The sequence below is a fragment of the Nanorana parkeri genome, unplaced genomic scaffold (assembly GCF_000935625.1).
Source record: "Nanorana parkeri isolate BGI_ZX_2015 unplaced genomic scaffold, ASM93562v1 scaffold657, whole genome shotgun sequence".
Classification (NCBI taxonomy): Eukaryota; Metazoa; Chordata; class Amphibia; order Anura; family Dicroglossidae; genus Nanorana; species Nanorana parkeri.
In genome coordinates, this window is record NW_017306925.1 from 910,927 (window position 1) to 932,186 (window position 21,260).

A 21,260-nucleotide genomic window follows, 5' to 3' on the forward strand; every position below is an offset into this window, starting at 1 on the left:
CTCTTCACATGTATAGATTGGCTATCTATTTCAATAACATCTTTTATATAAAGAGGAAAATGAGAATGTGCACTTTTTTGTATTTGAGAACTGCCTATCTGCACGTTAAATACAAAGTTTTTGAATGAATAATATTCTGAAAAAGAATGTACTTTTTTTTCCTTTAAACATATATTTGGTTAGAAAAAGCATATACTGTATAGTGCAATAATAAGCAGTGATTAAAGCAAACCTGTCCTGTAAATAAAAAACTGCTGTCAGACACATACCTGCAAAAGCCCTGCAGTCCCATTGTTACACCCAGATGCCAGGCAATTCAGGCAAGCAAAGCTAAAAGGCTTACTGGTAGTTTTGAAGAATATTTGTCCCTTCAAGCACATTCCTATTGGTCAGTGAAGCAGCTTATCATTAGGGTTGGGTCAATAAGAATATATGGGTTATGGGAGAATATGGGTAACCTTCTGACACGAAGCTTCAGTGCTTTGGTCAGAGTATCCCTGTCACATATCTGGAGTGAGACCGGAATGGAGGAGGTGGCATCCCTTGTCCAACTTCCCTGGATGTGGGGACAGGGAAAGAAGGACACAAGGTAGCACTGGTGTCTGGATGGTAGGGAACCAGATGCAAGTGGGGTACCGAAGCAGGATACAGAAGCTGAGTCGAGGTCACAAGCCAGGGTCAAGCCCATCAGGAATAGCAGTACCAAATCAGAAGCCAGAATGGAAGTCAGGAACGAGCAGGGGTCAAAGCCAGTGGTCCAGCAGGTGGAACCAGCAGGCAGAAGAATTGACGAGGCAAGCCAGGTCAATAAACAGGAAACAACAGGATCACAGGAACTATAAACACAGGAATAACTGAGGATCAATCAGCAAAAATAGTGAGCAACAGTCCCGTTTAAATATGGCTCCTATGTCACTTTCTGTGGACTTTCGAGAGGCGGAAGCAATTACATGGCAATGAACAGGGCCAAACTATCTTCATTTTACAGACAGGGTTAAAGGATCTGTCACTAACGACAGATCTGTAACATGAGGAAGGGAAAAAGAAAGGGGAAGAAAAGAGCAAGGGGCAAGAGCAAAAAGTAGCGTGAAAGAGAGGGGAATTTCCTCCCCCTGGTGCAAAAAAAGGTGTCAGGTAATCTGTATAAAAAAAAATTATGGATAGAAGAGGTCTATACACAAGGAACAAACATATTCTTATTTATTCAAAATGTTCATTTGTCGTGCAGTGATTTAAAAAAACGAAAACACTTTTGTGAATCATATTGCTAAAAAAAAAGGAGCATCTTCTCATCAGATTTTAGGATCCCCAGCTTTCCAAGCATCATGCCAACAGGGCATTGACATCAACTTCACTGGATGCTGGGGTGTGAGATAATATATATTTCACCCAATACATGTTTTTTTAAAGTGTAATACTGCCTTTTAGCATGGGATCTAAAGAATAAGTGGACTTTGCCTTTGACCACCAAAGTACCCACCATACCCCACTGACCACCAATGTTCCCCTTCAACCTCCACTGACCACCATCAATGTACCCGTCCAGCCCACACTGACCTCCACTGTTCCCCTACAGGCCCCACTGACCTCCACAGTACCCTTCTACCCCTTACTGACCTCCAATGTACCCCTCCGGTCCCCAATGACCACAATGGTATACCATGGTAGGCATAGACTTTATTTACACATGTCCCCTTAATCCATGCCCAATATTCAGTACAATGTAGCTACACCCATTTTCACCACTCCACGTGCCACATTTCTTCCCCCAGGTGTCCCTGTTCCACAAGCTACAAAGTTAAAGTTGGAAGGTATGCTAAATATCTTTTCATTTATAATACACTAAACCAGGTGTCTAAGAGAAAAATTTAAAACAATTTTCATGAATGCCTATCACTCAAAGTTATGAAGTGGCTCTCTGTGGGGTCTGAATAACTACTTTTCAAAAGTCTGGTTGCTCAGATTGATGCAGCTGTTGTCTGAGTGAGAGCGACAGAGTGGATGAAAGTTGTTGTGACGTCAAAACCATTCTTTCCCAAGCTCTAACTCTGTATACAAATACAAACCCCCCACTGTGGTGCTACCCAGTTTTTCTCGGTGCACAATGCCAATTGCTGAAACAATATCGGCCTGTCAGATTTTTCTACAGCACTGTAGTGATGACAACAGGCTAGGAACACTTGCATCTAGAATACACGAAAATAAATTGCTGCTTTTTAATCAAATACATGAGCAGCTCTGTTTTTGCAATTTCACAGCAAAAAAATAATAGTATACAGTGACAGACAAAAGCAAATACATGATCATTAGAAGCCATTTTGTTTATTTTGATATTTACAAAATATTTACAGCTGTTACATCACTTGATGCGACAGCTGTAATAACTATAGCAACACATTCTACCTTTGGACAAAACACTGGTAAGGAGTTGGCAGCAGGTAAGTCCTACATCTACAGTACATAGCTCCCAACTATTACTCATTTGGAGGGGCTGTCCCTTTTTGGGACCAAATCCCTTTGTTCCTCGTCTCTCCATCGTTGCCTCATTTTTTTATTCAATGTATAGAAATCTAAAACAGTGTTTCTCAACCTTTAAAAGTATGCAGAATCTTGAGGCACCCCAGTCTAAAATGTAAAAAACTTAAATGTAAAAAATTACATGTGGCCCCTCCAAAATCCATACCAGGCCCTTATCCCAGATAGAGGTCTGGTATGGATTTTATGGGAGGACCTCACACAAACACACAAAAGAAATATGATTACACACTTTACATCAGGAGCCCCCTTCTTTCACATGAGAAAACCCCCTTTACATCAAGAGTCCTCTTCACATAAGGAGCCCTCTTTACACCAAAGCACCCTTTATATCAGAAAGTTTCTTTCATATCAGAATTACCCTTTGCTTCAGGAGGCCCCTTCATATCAGAAGCCTGCCAGCACCTTGGAAAGGAATGACGCTGTGTGGATATTTCGAGGTACCCCTGAGGAAGCCAGAATGCACCCTGGTTGAGAAAGGCTGATCTAAAAAGATGTATGATTAAGTTACCAAAAGTGTTATACTGCACTACACCTTTCATTCAACTTCTAAAAGATTGCATTTGTCAGAGTGAAATGCCAGTATAAAGGAAAAGGAGTGGTGGAAGAAAGCATTCATGGGTTTAACCAACCATTTTTATTGTACATTAATTCAGTCAGGTGTGGCCTGTGGGTGTCATTTGCCTATACACTTTGTGCTTACATGTCCATCTATCTCATCTCAGAAAGTTGGGAGTTATCTGTCTATGTGGGCTTTTTATGCTCTGGAGTTTTCTTGTCTTGTCCTTTTGGAATCATAGGCATTTGACTATGACTCATATATTGAGTGGTGTAACCATCACTACAGAGCTTCAACTACCACCTTCTTAAGAACAATTTTTAAAGGTTTGTAAAGTTTTCTTATACTTTTTTTTGGCAAATACTCATAATGTTCCCATTTAGGTAACTTATAAAGTTTTTCAATCTGACCATATGATCTTTGAATGCTATTATGTTGATCTGGGAATGCTAGTCCCTGCTATTCTACTCTTAGCTTGTAGAGTGAACAGAGATATCTTATATTAATAAGGAGGGAAATGGAACTTTCAGTGGAGATTCATTTCTGAACGATTACTGATGTACTTACCTTTCTGCATGTTGGCATTCTTTGATCATTTCCTTTGAGAAGCTAATTGCTGAAATGAGAATCGTCATTAATGATATTGCTAGTGGGAATTGGAATGTGAGTTTTCTGAAATAATATAATATCTGAGCAAATCATTTTACAATTTAAAAAAAGCTTTACTATAATATTTATTATATCAGTAATTATTGCATTAAAATATATCTAAAGCTGATCATTAAATTCTCAGAGGCTTGAACATATTAGTATACAATTAGTATACAAGTTGAAAAGTTATTAAAACATTTTTTTTTTTTAAATCTGCAGGTTTCAATGGCAGCATACTGCTATGCTTTCAAGGTCATTTTTCAGGCACTTACTGTAATGGACAACTGTCTTCCAATTGTGCACCTGTATTGTTGTCCTGTCACAGGTGGAAACCACAAGTGGTTGTGCCGTCAAACTTTGGCTAATGCTTATGATTGAAAAAAAAAATGTATCTAGTTAATGTTAAGATTTACTGTTACTCTTTTTCTTAATTTTATTATTTAAAAAAAAAGATTAAAGGGTTTCTAAACCCTCATTTTTTTTGCATATATTTTGTTCCCCATGGTCCCTGTGTGTGTTGCAAAGTAGCCATTGCTCCAAGCTCACTCCTGTGATGGACTACAATCTCACTTTTAGTTTACTACTGGACTACAATCTAATGAGATTGTAGTCCATCACAGGAGCAAGCTTGGAGCGGTGGCTACTTTAAAACACACACAGGGACCAAGGAGAACAAAAGTAGTCATCCTCCAGAAGGAAGAACAGTGTCAGCACCAATTAAGAGATGATTTGAAGATCTACAGCTAAGTGATACACAAATAACATACATTTTTGTTAATAGTTAAGACATTTGAATGCATTTTTAAGATTTCACTCCTGAGCTTAGTGTCACTTTAAGCTTTATTTATTAAATTTTTAAGCAATTATTACATTTCAAATAAATAAAGTGCTAATTTATAGCTGATTATTTTAATATGTATTGTTACTATATTAAGAAAAGATACATTGTAATATATTTTTGTTATTTATTTTTAAATATTAATTTAATAATTTGCTTATTTTTCTAAATGCAATCCTTAGTATAAATCACATACTTGCACTTTTAGGTTTCCACTGAAAAGACAGACATTATTTCATTGTTTGCCACATTTTTGACTCATATTTGCCAAGAATAAATTTTCACAATCTCTAAACCCATCCTGTGGTAATTGTTTTTCCTGGACTTGCATGCACAACTTTATGAATTGCTACAAAAATAATTAAAATAAGACTGGATTCAACTTTATAAATAGGACCTTAAATGTGATGAGTCAATAAAAAATCCTATGTTCACCATGCATTGAGTAATTTGTCCTTGTACCCAACAGGCCTCTCTGGTTGTTTGATTCGTTCAATGCATTCCTGGTATGTTATTTATTTCCTAGTGTATTGCACCTGTCTCTGCCTGTCTGCATTGCTGGCTCACATTTCTCTTCCATAGTCCTTAATGTGAGTTTGCTGGTGTGGAGGAAGGGCAGCGACAAGGGACAAGCTATGCTTTCTGTATACTGAGTGGGGTACAGCAAAGGAATGGTGGACTATGGCATGGATTTGGCTTGTTGTCACTTTGGGCTTAGTCTACTTCTCTGCAGGTAAGATATGGCTATTTTTTCTCTTCTAAACTCACTGTACATTTTCAGTCTTGTCATATCAGCCAGTGTACATGAAAGATTTCCACTGTGTTCTGCACATTAATATACCTGGCATATCTCTCCAACCCTCTTCTTCTTGTATGAGTATTATTTATTTTATTTATCTTATCGTCTCTTTATTATACTGAAAGTATTTAAAAGTAAAGCTAAAGGTGCATACAGACATAAGAAAAACTTCACCCAGTTATGTTGAGATTGGCTATTAATTTAATGTCTGTACACCGTCTTTAGCACTAGCAAAAGTGGCTTTCATGAGAAAAGATTAATTTTTTCCCCAGAGAATCAATATACATTTTCCCAGTGCCCACTCCACCATAGGACAGTTATGAACATTCTGTTCATACATGTAGTGTAATATTTCTTTGATCATTTGGTGAACGGATCATGCAAAACTAGCTACCATCTGATATCAGCAGGTAGTGTGGCTATTTAGTAACATAAGTAGGTTTAACACTGTCATGCTGCCTAAATATTTGCACTACTCCTTGTGGTGACCTACATTTTTCAGGTCAACATTTATTTCATTTTCTCTCCTGGCCAGCTAACGTCTGTCCTCTTACTGCTTTTAATAGTTAATTCTTATGGTTTGCTCAGTGATTTGTATACTGAATGTTTCTGTGTGAACAAAGTGACCCTTTATATATAGGGATTACCAAACAACTAATATGTGTGAAAGACGTGTACAGATAGCGAGCCATGAAACGTTTCTAGTATGTACCCTAAGGAAACTTGCTGTGAGAAACAATGGAAGCTGCATTGTCAATCTCTTTTTCGGAAAAGGCTAGTTTCCTGGCTGACAGCTTTCCGAGTCACTGACATAGAAAATATGCAAATCAGGAGTCCTAACTTCACTGTGACTTTCCAATATGCAAGCTTGCTCTAGGTCAATGACTGAGAATATATTGAAGTCAGAAACAGCCAGACAAAGAGTAAATCTTTGAAGAAGATCACAATTGTTAGCTCCTGTATCACTCTCACTACAGTTATCCTTTAAAGTGTTTTACTTTTGTCTCTAGAGAAGGCTACATTTGTTATTAGAGCACATGCATTGTAAAAGAAAGGTGCCAAGGTTGGAAAAGTGTTAAGGACGGTGAAGGTACCTCATGGCTAGGCAGAACTTCTTTTTGTCACTAAAGCTGATGAAAGATTGTCCACAGCCATCTTTAGTCCTATGAAAGTGACCATTTTGTTCCTCTTCTTGGTGTGTTTGGCATTGAGTCAACTACTTTTCTTCAAAAGTACTTAAAGGAGAACTATGGGGTCAGTGTTTTTCCCCATAGTTCTCCTTAGGGTAACGGGAGGACACAAACTAGCGTCCTCCCGTTACCCTAAGCTCAGTATACCGCGAGCTACAGCTATACTGAGACGCCGCAGCCGGAGCGGATCCCGACTTAGATGACGGGATCCGCCCAGCTGCGTGAGTGACAGCTGGCTCTGCCTATCTAGAGGCAGAGCCAGCTGTACCCGCCCCTCCCCCGTCCGTTCCGCCAGCCAGCGCTGGCAGCTCGGAGCGGGGAGAGGGGAATCCAGCCCCTCCCCCTGTCACGGCAGAGAGCCGTGACAGGATCGAGAGGCGAGCGAACCCGGTATGTGTTCGCTCACTTCCCGATCTACTGAGCCGACCTGTGACAGTCTCATTGTCACAGGTCGGCTAGAACTATGAGGTGAGTGAAAAGCACTCACCTCATAGTTCTCCTTTAAAAATTTGGTCCAAACTTGCTACTTGAATGGAATCCCTGACGTATTAAACAGGTTTCTTTTGTGCCTAGCACATGTGCATCACATTATGTACGATTTTTCCCAAGTGAATATCACATCCACGGTTAGAATTTTGTTCATTCTGATAGTAATCGAGAAATGTGTCTAAATCATTAGAAAATGACTAACCATTAGAAAATGAAAATAATGAAATGTTGTAAACAAAGTTCTACTGGTGTATGGTCAGTTTAAGTTTGGCTTCATATCTGTAGTCGTCTGTTTATACATTTTATCCTACTGAATTTATATTCCAGGTTAGAACGATTGTAAGAATGAGAAAAATATATATTTGTTCTAAGCCAGCCTGTAGGTTTTCTCTTCATGCTAAATATTACATGATATTTTTTTGTTATACCACAACCATTTTGTTTGATTTGGATAAAGGGAGAATAGAACATTTCTCTTCATTTCCTGTACCAGTGCCACCGGGAACAGGAAATAAGAGATAGTCTCTTCAACTGGGACACAGGCGGAAATAGAATCCTATCATATATCCTATCTTATAATCCAGTCCACCATTCCTTTTGATGTATTTGACAACAAGATAAAATGAAAATAGAGCAACTTGTTACTGTCGATTAACCTTACAATCCTCTTTTCTGTTTTTTAATCGTTTGCCTTTGCTCTTCTAAGGTTCATCCGTTCTAAGTGAAGAAGAACATCTATTAAGATATTTATTTGAAGAAAAGGGTTACAGAAAGGATCTGCGACCAGTGGACCATCCAGATGATACACTAGATATACATCTGTCATTGACACTTTCCAATCTCATCTCACTGGTATGTCTGTCATATATGAAGATAACCTGGCCAGACACTGGGGGTCGAGACACTGGCATGAAGCATGGGCAAATGTCCATCTCACCAAAGGGGGCAATATTATATTCAGTAGAGATAGATAGACGATAGACTGACATATAGATTCCTTTTTTTTTGTGGTGATGTCTCAGCATTGTACATAGCTTACTTAATATACTTACATATGTAACATGATATCATTATTATATTGCAGAAAGAAGCAGATGAAACACTCACTACAAATGTCTGGGTTGAGCAGGTATGTTACACACTATATTCAGTACTAAGCCTGTTCTCATCCTTGTAGTTGTCCTATTGTCCAGAAATAATTAGTTATCATAGATGAATTTGTAAACCTTTTAAAAGGCTTCCTGTGGTCAACAATTCATATTCAACAATGAATGAATAGCCCCTTGAGCTCTGCTCACAGGGAGATGGACCTAAACCTGTGTAAATGTACTTGGACACTAGATATGAGTACCACTGTACATATTTACCCATGTTTATATATAAAGCCACATGAAACAAATGTATAAATACACATATTGCATGGCTGAAGCTATGTCCAAAAACACAGTCACTCAGACTGCACTGTGTATAACAGCTGTATAGTTTCTGATGTATTCTTGCCTTTCAACATGTTATATGTTAGATAATGACTGAGTTCTTTCCACAGGGATGGTATGACAAAAGACTGACATGGAATATGACAGAATTCTATGACATCCATACACTTAGAGTTCCCCCTGACATGGTGTGGCAGCCAAATCTTATCCTGGAAAACAAGTAAGAGAGGTTACTAACTCTACAACTAATTTCCTGTAGTGGGCTGACAACACAGTGCCTCTGCTGCACTGAATTTGCAAGGAATTGTATCAGTACTGCCCAGCTACAAAATACCTATCTGCATCTTAAAAATAAAGGGGAAGTGTTCTTTAGTTTAGGCTAAGCGGACAATAGTCTTTGAGATAACACAGCCAAGTGCGCATGGCACAGGGCAACTCTGGATTCATGGCAGGATCACTTATACACTTTAGACTTATTTAACAGATATACCAAAACACTTTCAATGGTATACCAAAAAGGATGCCCATAATAGTTTAGTTCCTGCCCTAGATCCAACGACCTGAAGTTCCAATTAGACAAGCATCATCCACTTTGTGCTATCATAGGGGTAATAATGAGAACTTCCTACCATTATCAAGATTTTCCAACATGTAGAGGACATAGCTGACCTGCCAGGTGCTGGTTATGCCATCCAAATTATGTGACACTTGGCTGTAAATTGTCAGAGTACAGGAAGATGTCGTCATGTCCATTGTTTTCAGCTTCTTGAAAACAAAGCAACACTTGTGTGGCATTAAGGGTTGGCAAAATCTGGTCAGATATCTCCCTAAAAAGTATGTGTCGTGTTGATCAGTCATGGAACAGAAATGGAGGGTGTGTGGTCAGTTACTTGTTTCCCTATTCCTAGGGAAAAGGGTAAAGGATTGGACCTGTTACACAGAGATTTTACAAATAAGTTGGATAAACTCCATGTGTGCCATAAAAAAACACAAATTGCTCATTTTTACCCCCTAGGATAACACTACATTGCCCAATCCTTACCCCAGTGTTACATCCGGCCATGGGACTGGGAGTTGGACTAAGGTTATTAATGGTTACTCTAAGGCTCTGTAGATCAGTATGTGAAACCAGTGAAATCAATGATTCTATTTTTACAGTGAAACTCTTCCTTTATGCAGAAATGAGTGTTCCAAGTAAACATACTTATACTTATCACAATTTTTATTTCATAGATCTAAATGTAATTCAAAACTGACTGCTTGCCATGATTTAGAGTACTTTGCATATTGCTGTTTCTGTTGCTCTAGTGTCACAGAGAAACTGCACAGTGGACCCTTTGTGCTGTCAGTACGTTTGGAAAGGGTGTGAACCATAAGAAGGGCTGAGGTGCAGAGTTTAAGTAAACGCTACCAATTCTTTACCAGAGTGCCCCGCAAGGAATGATGGGCTTTTCTGGTTGGTGCAACAGTTTGTGGCCCTCAGGCACACCTGTGCAAATGGCAGCTGAGTAGGTACACAGTCAAAAAACAATTCTGGTAAAAGCGACAGTCCAAAGGGAAGGGCAGGCAGCAAAGAAAAGTCAAAATACAAGTCTAAGTTGACCAGAGGAACAGGAACCCAGAAGCAAAGGAGCTAACAAGGACTGGAGCCTTGGGCTAGAAAATTAACCTATTGCTCTGGCAACGCATGTTGGCCTGAGCACAGCTAAATAGTGAGGCTGATTGACAGGCTAGGTGGGGACTGGCATTGTAGCTGCTACATCATTCAGCAGGTGGGGTCCAGCAACACCTATACTTCCCAGGCATGTGCAGCAACAAGGTATGAGAGACCACATGGTAGTTAAACCAGAAGTAGCAGGTCAGCATTGCTGCAGATCTGTGACATCTATAAATGACTGATTAATAACAAAGATACATACGAGATCCCAGGGCTCCATTGTTATTTGGGAACAGTGGTGTAACTACCACCATAGCAGCCTACGCGGCCGCTATGGGGCCCGAGGCCAGAGAGAGGCCCGGTCGGGAGCAGGAGAGAGGCTTAGGGATCCTTAACTTCCATGCGGCCGCAAGTTAAAATCTGTGCAGAGTCGCACGGAACCTAAGGACACCTGCACTCCTCTCCCCTGCCACAGTGTAGAGCGGGGGGAGGGCGGAGTCATCTCCTGCCTGTGTTCGGCTGGAGAAGAAGCAGTGGTGTCTGATCTCCTCTCCACTGCTGGCCAGGACTGCCGACAGGTAAGCAGGGAGGGTGGCAGGTGACAGGGACTACAGTCTCTCAGTATTGTCCTCATATCTACTGAGCTGCAGGAGCCATTAACACTGGCCGCGACTCACTCATATGCTAATTGCGGGATATGCATATTAATGAGCCGCAGTATTCATATGTAAATCCCGCCATGCTTCATTAATGTGCAAATCGCCCTTCCCACTCCAAGGGAACTGAATGAGGGGGGTGGGACGGGGGGGAGTCAGGTCCTAAACTCGTAGAGTAGAGAAAGCAGGGTTAGGGCTTGTACACACCATATACAGTGCGTTCCAGAGTGGTTAGCTGCTGGAACGCACAGTATCGCATAGTAAACTTTCCCGTGCGTTCTGGGGCGGGAAGGGGCATTGTGGTGCATTGAAGTCAATGGCACCGCAGCCACGCCCCCCTGCCGCAGTGCAAGTGCCCGCACCAGAACGCGTGGCACATCAGTGCCTGTGGTGCGATCCAGTGCAATTGGAAAAAATGCTGCATGCACCGGAACACAGGGAGGAGTTTACTATGCGATACAGTGCGTTCCATCAGCTAACCGCGCAGACAGGAATATCGGGTGTCCCACATATCTGTAAGCGGCAGTCCACACGTAATGTACGCGAAATGATTAAATGCAGTTTTGAATAGATCACTGTCTCTGGACGCACGTATCCTAAGCTCAGGGACACTGATCTATTGCAAACGGCATTTAATCGTATTATATCATAATAATGATAATATATGCTGTAGTTCAAGCACCAGAGGGGGGTGCAGGTTGGGGGGGGGGGCTATACAAAATTTTGCTATGGGGCCCTGTGATTTCTAGTTATGCCCCTGTTTGGGAATATCCCTTTTTTGCAAAGCAACAATGAAAAACATAATACTGCAACTTGCAAGATAGCACATATCACTCTTTGGGCTGCCAGTGTTCTTTCTCAAATATTCAGTATGGCACTAACAATAACAATTATGTCATTGGTACTGTACCATGCACCTAACAACAAGTTAGCCCTTGATTTTTACTGGTCTTTTGTTCATGTCTGAATTCTCCCTATTCACATCCATGGGAATGCAAAAGCAGTGTGATGCTTGATGCAGCTTAGAAGGAGGTCAAATTGAGGTCAGCAGGAAATCAACTGCAGGTCAAATTCACTAATCAAAGAACTGTGAATGATTTCAGAAATGTCTGAAACTGATCTGAAATGCAGGCTGCGTTTGCCATTGAAACAAGCCCAAAGCCTGTCGACACAGGCCCTAACTCTGTCGCTATGACTTCCAGTTTTGGTCGCTAACTCTGACCCTCATTCAGTAACTGACAGATCAAACTTGACGTGCCAGACCCCTGTTGTTTTCCTGTGTGTAAAGTGTGTGGGTATGTGTCTAGCATCTGTGCACTCAGGAAATGCCAAGCAAAGGTGCTCCTGCAATGGTTTTAGTTGGGGCTGATGTCTGCTGACAAAATCCCATCTAAATGTCTGCTGGAAAGGGTAGGCAGAGGAAGGTGAAGTGCATGAAAGCATGAAAGGCAGCATGAGGTGTAAATGCACAAACATTTGCACATATCAAACCTTTGCATCAATATGTTTATCCATCTCTAGCACAAAAATGCACGTTCCCTACCTCGTGGTCATTAGTGACCCCCTAACTGTGCTTTTATATATAGAACATTATATCATTTTAATGGTTAGGAAAACGGCATTAAACCTAGTAAGTTACAAGAACTATTTCATGAAATGGAAATAAATCACATTGCATGCTGTCAGTAACATAACCTGCAACCCAGGAATAGTTGATGTCCCTGTTCCTTCAAAATCATCAGGACACTATTTTTTCACTGATTGAGTAGTACTCTTATAAAATGCTACATTTTACATTGTGTATTTCACCAGCACATTCAATTGACAATTGAACACATTTTGACAAATGTGATTCCACTAATATGCAGTACACATGTCTGACATGTTCAGCCTCTATATACATCAGTTTAGTTACTGAAATGTTTATGTTTGTCAAATGTCTGATTTCCTTTCATTTCAGCAATGACGGCAACTTTGAAGTGGCATATTACAGCAATGTCCTTATATCCAGCAATGGCTACATTTACTGGCTACCTCCTGCCATATTCCAAACACCATGCTCCATCAATGTCAACTACTTCCCATTTGACTGGCAGAACTGCTCTCTGAAATTCAGGTAGTTTTCTACGTTCTGTTATGGCCAGTTATTGGTAGGGCTTATATTTATCAGAGTTTAAACAACATATGCTGAGGTTTCATAAGCTTTTTATACATTTCAATTATACAATTCAGCTTGGTGTGTCAGTTTTTTGGAAATGCTGCAGAGCTAAACCAGCTAACAGTTTCCTGTTGTCTGAAAGCAGCTGCATGTATGACTTTTACCAGGCAAGATTATGTTGGACACAGTGGTGAGCCCAGCTTGTTTTATTAGAAACACAAGGAGCACACAAAGACAAGAAGTTACATCATAACCTTGTAATTGCACTAAAGAGAACAATACAATATAACAAGAATTTCAGCACCTAGTGGCAGAACTAGAAATCATAATAGTATTGTATATTAGAATAATATATCAGAATAATTGTTGTACCTATATCTGTATAAACAGCATTCTAACACATATCTCTCGGGACTCTGTTAGTGTTAGCTGCACTTGAGTTTCTGGTCCTGCTCATTTGCTGTGTCCATTATGAGTAGTGATGGGCTCGATGTTCGAGTCGAGCATGAGTTTGACTCGAACATCGGCAGTTCGTGTGTTCGCCCACCGAGCATCCGCAAGGCACTGTGCGCCGTACAGTTCCTTGTGAGCCCTGATTGGCTAAAGCTATGCAACTGACCACAGGTCAGGTGCAAGACTTTGCTCAATCATGGCTCACCTGTCTGATGCCGTACAACTGTTGGACAGAGCTAGCTGTCACCACTAGGCCAATTGTTTATATGTTGCTGGCATCTGTCAAAATGCCATTTTGTGGCAGGAGCTCGTTGCGTGCAGATAAGACGGCGGGTGGCGTTTAAAAAAAAAATATTATTTCTATTTATTTTTTATTGTTTTATTTTTTATTTTGTCGAGTCGTCGTCATCGTGGACAATGCTGGACGTCGTGATTGACCCTGGATTACATCGGTGGATCCATTTTGTTTTGTTTTTTTAATAAAAGACTTGTGAAAAACTTGTGAGTTTTTCAAAAGTCTGGTCTTTTAATTTACAACTTCTTTTAACCCTTTAGTGAATGGGTAGAGGTACAAGTACCCCTTACTCATTCACAAGGAGGGGGCCACATCTGGGTTCCCCTTTAGAAAGGGGTACCCTGATGTGAATAAGCCCCTTGCCCGCACCCCCACAAACAACGCCCCAGGGCTTGCGGGGAAAAGCCCCTTGTCCCCATCGGCATATATATACGCAGTGCGATCGCCAGCACCCGAACGTATGGCACATTAGTGCCTGCGTTCCGGTCCAGTGCGATCTGCAAAAAATGCTGCATGCAACATTTTTTGCAGATCGCACTGGACCGGAACACAGGCACTAATGTGCCATACGTTCGGGTGCTGGCGATCGCACTGCGGGCGACGGGCGTGGCTGCGGTGCCATTGACTTCAATGAACCGCCATGCCCCCTCCCTCCCCAAAACAAAGTGAGCCGGCCGGGTTGCGTTCCAGTGCATTCCAGAGGCCGAACGCACTCTTTATGGTGTGACTGGGCCCTGAGTGTCTTAAGTGGTGCTGGACTTATTTATTTATCTGTTACTATTAATTAGATATACCTTTTAATGGACTTGGCATTAAAAAGCGTGAGGAAAGCCAAAGTTTTAGGCATTTTACAGTGTTTAATTTAAAAGAGAACTAAAGCCAAACCTTCTTTTTGCTATATGCTGACAAAGCAGAGCTGTACTGTAGCCGGGAAAGATCCTGACAATATTGTCGGGATCAGGGGTGGAATGACCATTCAGGCACTGTCTAAGGGCCTGCGGCCAGGAGGGGGCCCATCACTGACTCCCCCCTCTGCCCTTTCCAGCCTGCATGGAAGGAGACAGCAGTGTCCCCCGACACCTGGGCCCACCAGACACTGCTGTTGCCACTTTAAAACAGCCGTATCTGCTAGTTCGGCAGCGGAGCAGCCGAGAAGAGCCCAGAGGTAGTTGGGGGAGTGTACAGTCGGGTGGCGTATCTTGCCTGGGGAGTGTACAGTCGGAGGGCGGACCTACTGCAAGGCTTGGGGGCCCCACTGAGATCCAGTCCTGGGCCCCCCACTGGAGGAATAGTGCTCACATCTGCCCCTGCTTAGACCCTCCGCATCTGCCCCTGGTGAGACCCTCCGCATCTGCCCCTGCTGAGACCCTCCGCAACTGCCCCTCCTTTGACCCTCCGCATCTGCCCCAGCTGAGACCCTCCACATCTGCCCCTACTGAGACCATCCGCATCTGTCAATGGTGAGACCCTCCACATCTGCCTGAGACCCTCCACATCAGGGGCCTGACTTCCTGTGAGGCGGCTTGCTGCTCTTACCTACTGGACCTGCTGAAGTTGAGCACTGGCACTGGTGTGCTGGCATGGAAGGAACTGCCGATTAGGGCGTGTGTGCGGGTGAAGTCCCACAGGGATCAGACTGTGTGTGATGGCCGATCCCGGAGATGTTGTTGTGTATGTGTCATTCTTTTTGCCCAATCTGCCGTTCATTGGTTCTGGTCTGCGGTCTGTCGTGTATTGGTACTGGTCCAAGTTCAGCAGTGCATTAGTTCTGGTCTGTGTCTGCCATGCATTGGTTCTGGTCTGAGATCTGCCATGCATTGGTGCCGGTCTGAGGTCTGCCGTGCATTCTGCCATTTAGCTCACTTTCCAAATCATCTATATTAGTCTAGAGATTTTGAAATTCTCCTACTAATTCCCCGGCAATTCATCTTTTAGGGATTTGGCCCACTATTTTCATAATAGTGTGGAGAAACAATTTCTGTAACACATGAATGTTTATCCAGGTGGGGCTTGTATATGGGTGGAGCACAAGGGGGCCCCATGTGTTGTCAGGCTGCCCCTGGTCGGGATCCTTCCAGCTGCCTGATTGACAGCTGGATAGGCCTCTCTAGAGCCAGAGCCAACTGTGCCCAACCCCTCCCCTGTCTGTCCCTTCAATGAGTGCTGGAGGAACAGAGAGGGGAGGGGGAAGCCCTGTGGGTAGCGGTGACTGACAGTGATCAGCAGTAACATGATTGCTCAGCTTTCGGTATATACAGTAGATCCAGTGTATGACAGCTGCTGTGTCCTTGGTTATAAGTATTAGGAAGAATATATTTCACTTTCCTAATACTTCCCCTTTAAGAAGTGAGTTCTATTACTGCATAGCAGTTAATTTTCGGACTGGACTGGATTTTCGGACTCTTGTTTGGCACATCAAGTTAACACCAGATGTTTAACATATTTTCTATGCTGCAGCTCATTAACTTACAACGCTAAAGAGATAAACCTGCAGCTAAAGTTAGAAACTGATGACGAAACAAGTAGGAGCTACCCAGTGGAGTGGATTGTCATAGATCGAGCAGCATTTACAGGTGAGGAGGCTCATTTCTTTACTCTGGTAATGACAAGAATTGCAAGCTTGTTAATCTGATAAAACGTCTTAATTAAAATGTATATAAACCCAAGAACAACAAATTTGTTATACATTACAGCTTACCAGTCTTTAGGTGTGATGACTGTTGTTTTCTTATTTCAGGCTTTCTTCCTTTTTTTTAACCTGCCAGTAACTGTCCTCCTAACCTAGGGTGACAACATTCCTTGTTCTATACCTATGGAGGAGTAGCATTGTCATCCTAGGCTGTTTGCTACAGAATTGTTGAACACCCCCCCCCCCCTCTCCTCATCCCTATAACATAGGGGGTGGTGTCCTTTAGTCCATGGAAGAAAACTGGGCAGGGATGATAGCACTGCTTGAGTTTTCAGTGCAGCACAGGAAGTTGCAAGCTCAATGGATTTCTGGCAGGATTGACATACATTTTTTGCACTTAGAGATATAGCAAAACCTTTTCCATGGTATCTGATTTGGCTGGCTGTTGTAGTATTAAGGTGCATGTGCGATTACTGCAAGTATGGGTACCTATCACGCATATTAGTTCATGACATTGAACATTTCAGATTAGTCAGCATATGGCCACCTTAAAAGTACCCAAACACTTGTGTTTTTTTCCATCCAATGCATTTAGGATTTAAGCTTAAAGCAGGGCAGAGCAACAGGTTCACTTCAGCATCACATATTCACTTTTCTTCCTCCTCCACCACTATGTTCATCCTCTGGGAGCAAGGAAAGAATCCCTGAGTAAGAGTCAGAGTCTTACCATGGAGAGTCACCAATGGAGAGTTTTATACTCCTGTATATACTCTCCATAGAGAATGGGGAGTCACATACTCCTCCATACTGTACATAATCCCCACAGAGAATGGAGAATTGCATACTCCCCTATACTGCATATACTCACCACAGAGAATAGAGAGTTACATATTCCTCCCTACTGTATATGCTCACCATAGTAACATACTCATCCCTACTGTATTTACTCACCATAGAGAATGGAGAGTTACATACACCCCTGTACTGTATATACTCACCATAGAGAATGGAGGGTTACAACTCCTCCCTACTGTATATACTCACCATAGAGAAAATGGAGAGTCATATACTCCTCCATACTGTACTGTATATATTCACCATATAGAATGGAGAGTTATATACTCCTCCTTACTGTATATACTCACTGGGGATGCACTGATACCGAGTATTTTGGCGAGTACTCGTTCTCGCCCAAATGCTCCGATACCTTCCCTGATACCGGAACTTCTGGTCAGAGAAAAATTTCCTCTGACTGGCAGTGCCGTAGGGGAACATGGAGCTGGCATCCCGAGCAATCAGGAAGCCGGGTGGCGAGTAGTGACCCGCCTTCCGGCTTCCTGATTGGCCGGTAAGCCGTCTCCTTGCTGATTGGCTGGGAAGCCGGCTTCCCGGCCAATCACAATCGAGCTGGTCAAACAACATGGAGCCAGCTTCCTGGGCAATCAGGAAGTCGGGTGGCATGGAATTGCCCGCTGCCCGGCTTCCTGATTGCCCATGAAGCCGGCTCCATGCCAGCGGAAGCACCGGTATCGATACTAGGTATCGGCGAGCACCAAAAGCAAAATATCTGTACTCGTACTCGATACCGAAAAACCAGTAGCGGCGCATCCCTAATACTCATCATAGAGAATGGATTGTTACATACTCCTCCTTACTGTATATACTCACTATAGAGCAGGGATGTCCAAACTCCGGCCCTCCAGCTGTGGTGAAACTACAAATCCCATGAAGCATCTCTCTCCGGGAGTCATGTCTGTGGCTGTGAGAATCTTGCAAAGCCTCATGGGATTCGTAGCTGGGCCACAGCTCGAGGGCCGCAGTTTGGACATCCCTGCTATGGAGAATGGAGAGTTGCATACTCCTCCATACTGTATATACTTACCATAGAGAATGGAGAGTTGTGCAGTGCTTCATACTGTATGTACTCACCATAGAGAATGGAGAGTTTTATACTCCTTTATACTTTTGTACTCACCATAGAGAATAGGGAGTCACATACTCCTCCATACTCTATATTTTCACCACAGAGAATGGAGAGTTGCATACTCCTCCATACTGTATATAATTAGCATAGAGAATGGAGAGTCACATACTCTCCCATACTGTATATGCTCACCATAGAGAGAATGGAGAGTCATATACTCCTCCATACTGTATATACTCACCTTAGAGAGAATGGAGAGTCACATACTCCTCCGTACTGTATATACTCACCATAGAGAATGGAGAGTCACATACTCCTCCATACTGTATATACTCACCATAGAGAATAGAGAGTTGCAGTGTCCTTCATACTGTATGACTAGGTAACTAGCCCAACAAATCAATGATTAATAGATCCTTAGGTGTTTGTCTAATTCATTTTGCTTTGTTTCCTAGAAAATGGAGAATGGGAGATTGTCCACATTCCAGCCAAAAAGAATATCGACAGAAGCGTGTCCCCCGAGAGCACTAAGTATCAGCACATTACATTCTACCTCATTATTAAGAGGAAACCCCTCTTCTACATAATAAATATCCTGGCTCCCTGTGTTCTAATTGCTCTGATGGCCAACCTTGTCTTCTACCTGCCAGCTGACAGTGAGTACCTCATAATTAGAAAAACAAGAAGACTCACCTGCAATAATGGTGTATGTCTCATATAAACAGTATATGTGTGGGTCATATATATATATATATATAATAAAGAGGGAGGCTGATTGGTTGCAGTGCACAGCTGCTCCTGATTTTGTCTGCTCCAGTTTTGATAAATTGTGTGTAAAGGAAACAAAAACAGAGTATTGCAGTATGTAATTATATCTTTCTTATTGCACTAACATAATATTCAAAAGACAGGCTTTCGATAGTGAACCTCTCTTCTTCAGGTACAGGCAGTCCCCGGGTTATGGACAATCCGTACTTACGAACCGGGGTCCATAGTTTTCCTAAGTGTACCAGCAGCTGCCGGTACATTTAGGAGAACTGTGGCTGCAGCGGCCTGTGTCCCTTCAAATCCCCGCTGCTCTCCGGGCCTGTGTTGGCAGAGGCAGCGGGGACACAGATCGCTGCATTCCTAGCTGCCCCCCGTACCTCCGCTGATGTCCCCGCGTCCTCTTCCCGCGGTCCATCTTCTTCCCCGGTTTGTCCGATCATCCGCTCTGACAGTCCGGCCGCGGCTCCTTTGCCCCGCCCCCCTGCCTCCTCTTCGTCTGCAGGCTGGGAGCCATGCCCAGCCTGCTATTGGATATTGTAAAATGCAATACCCAATGGCAAGCTGGCTATTGCACCCGCCCACTGCCTGCTGTCAATCAGCATGGGAGAACCTGATAGAGAACTTTCTCCTTCAGGCTCCTCCTCTGCTGATTGACAGCAGGCAGTGGGCAGATGCAATAGCCAGCCTGCTATTGGCTATTGCAATTTGAAATATCCAATAGCAGGCTGGCTATGGCTCCCAGCATTAAAATAAAATATTTAATTAAAAAGACAAAAAAATGTTTAAAAAAAAAGTTAAATAAATGAAAATTAAAAATGCAAAAAAATAAATAAAGTATATAAAATTAAAAATAGAAAAACTTTTTTTAGTGTGTCATTTTGAATAATTTTTTTAATTATTATATTATAATCTTCTGAACAACAGGAACAGACGGCAAAACAAATGTGACCCTTCCCTATGCTATCCAAAACTAAAAAAAAAATATTTGGCTGGAGTTACACTTAAAATAAGTACCTGTTTCGACTTGCATACAAATTCAACATGAGTACAAACCTAAAGTCCCTATCTTGTATGTAACCCGAGGACTGCTTGTATTGCTTCTGACCTGAAGAAGAGAAGTTAACTGTCGCAAGCTTGTCTTTTGAATATTATGTTAATCCAATAAGAAAGGTATCATTACATACTGCAATACTCTGTTTTTCTGTTTGTTTTTAAATAACTAACTATATATATATATATATAGAGAGAGAGAGAGGACAAAAACCCAGCCCACCCTCCTTAGCCCCATAATCTTCTCTAACCTAGAAGAAGCCAGTACTGAAAATGCATGCACTGAACATCAAAAGAGAATCTGAGGCTAGGTCTACTTTAATAATAACATTTAAATTATGCCTCCGTTAGTCCTTACATAGATTAAGCCATTTTTGACACATCATAAATAAGGGATATGTACCTAGATGTGCCCTTATTCGATGAATATTGTAGTAATTCTTTATGAACACTTTGCTGCTGCTGGCATTATTTTTATACAGTTTCTTGCTTGGGGTGTCTGGCTTTCATCATTGTATTTCTTGCATCATAATAATTGTGCAATCTTTATTTCAGTTTAATATCTCATGCTTAATGAGACAGCACTATAGTAGTCTGTGCATAACTTTATATTTCTGGCAGGTGGTGAAAAGATGACCTTGGCCATATCCGTCCTGTTGGCTCAGTCTGTCTTCTTGCTGCTAATCTCACAGCGCCTCCCAGAGACCTCCTTCGCTATCCCGCTCATTAGCAAGTGAGTTGCTCAAGTGTTATACATAAATGCTGCTTTGGTGTACATCTGAATGTTGAAAATGCCAAAATATCACATATGCTACTGCTGCCTCTACTAACAAACTCCTCTGCTTAGAAGAGACAATGTTGCCGAAAGATGTTCAGCATCTTGCATATTGGATCTGTTGGATTCCTGGTGCATTGGGTGAAACCAGCATCTGTAAATCCTTAAAACTGACCTCTGGGATACGCAAAAACCAGAGTCACATGTATTTATACTGTATATGTGTCTTGGTGTGCTGTGTGTATTTCTTCCAGATCTGTGCAGTAATCCAGTGTGGAATGTATTTCAATGAAAGTGTTTGTAGAGTTCAGCTTTAAGCAAGAGTATCTCTTCAGTAAAGAGGGGGATTAAAAAAGTACTTCAGATTTGTCCAAAAACGCATATAAATGTGCATGGCA

At 42.0% G+C, this 21,260-nt stretch overlaps 1 protein-coding gene across 1 annotated transcript in view; it reads left to right on the top strand.

Annotated features, from left to right (window-relative positions):
• The first annotated feature begins 5,264 nt into the window (after nucleotides 1-5,264).
• CHRND (cholinergic receptor nicotinic delta subunit) overlaps nucleotides 5,265-21,260 on the top strand; it is a 24,244-nt gene continuing 8,248 nt past the window's right edge. The window contains exons 1-8 of the mRNA XM_018563344.1: nucleotides 5,265-5,316; nucleotides 7,768-7,913; nucleotides 8,146-8,190; nucleotides 8,608-8,717; nucleotides 12,771-12,926; nucleotides 16,174-16,289; nucleotides 18,725-18,925; nucleotides 20,709-20,820. Coding sequence (XP_018418846.1) covers nucleotides 5,265-5,316; nucleotides 7,768-7,913; nucleotides 8,146-8,190; nucleotides 8,608-8,717; nucleotides 12,771-12,926; nucleotides 16,174-16,289; nucleotides 18,725-18,925; nucleotides 20,709-20,820 — 938 coding nt within the window. The remainder of the gene's footprint in view (nucleotides 5,317-7,767; nucleotides 7,914-8,145; nucleotides 8,191-8,607; nucleotides 8,718-12,770; nucleotides 12,927-16,173; nucleotides 16,290-18,724; nucleotides 18,926-20,708; nucleotides 20,821-21,260) is intronic.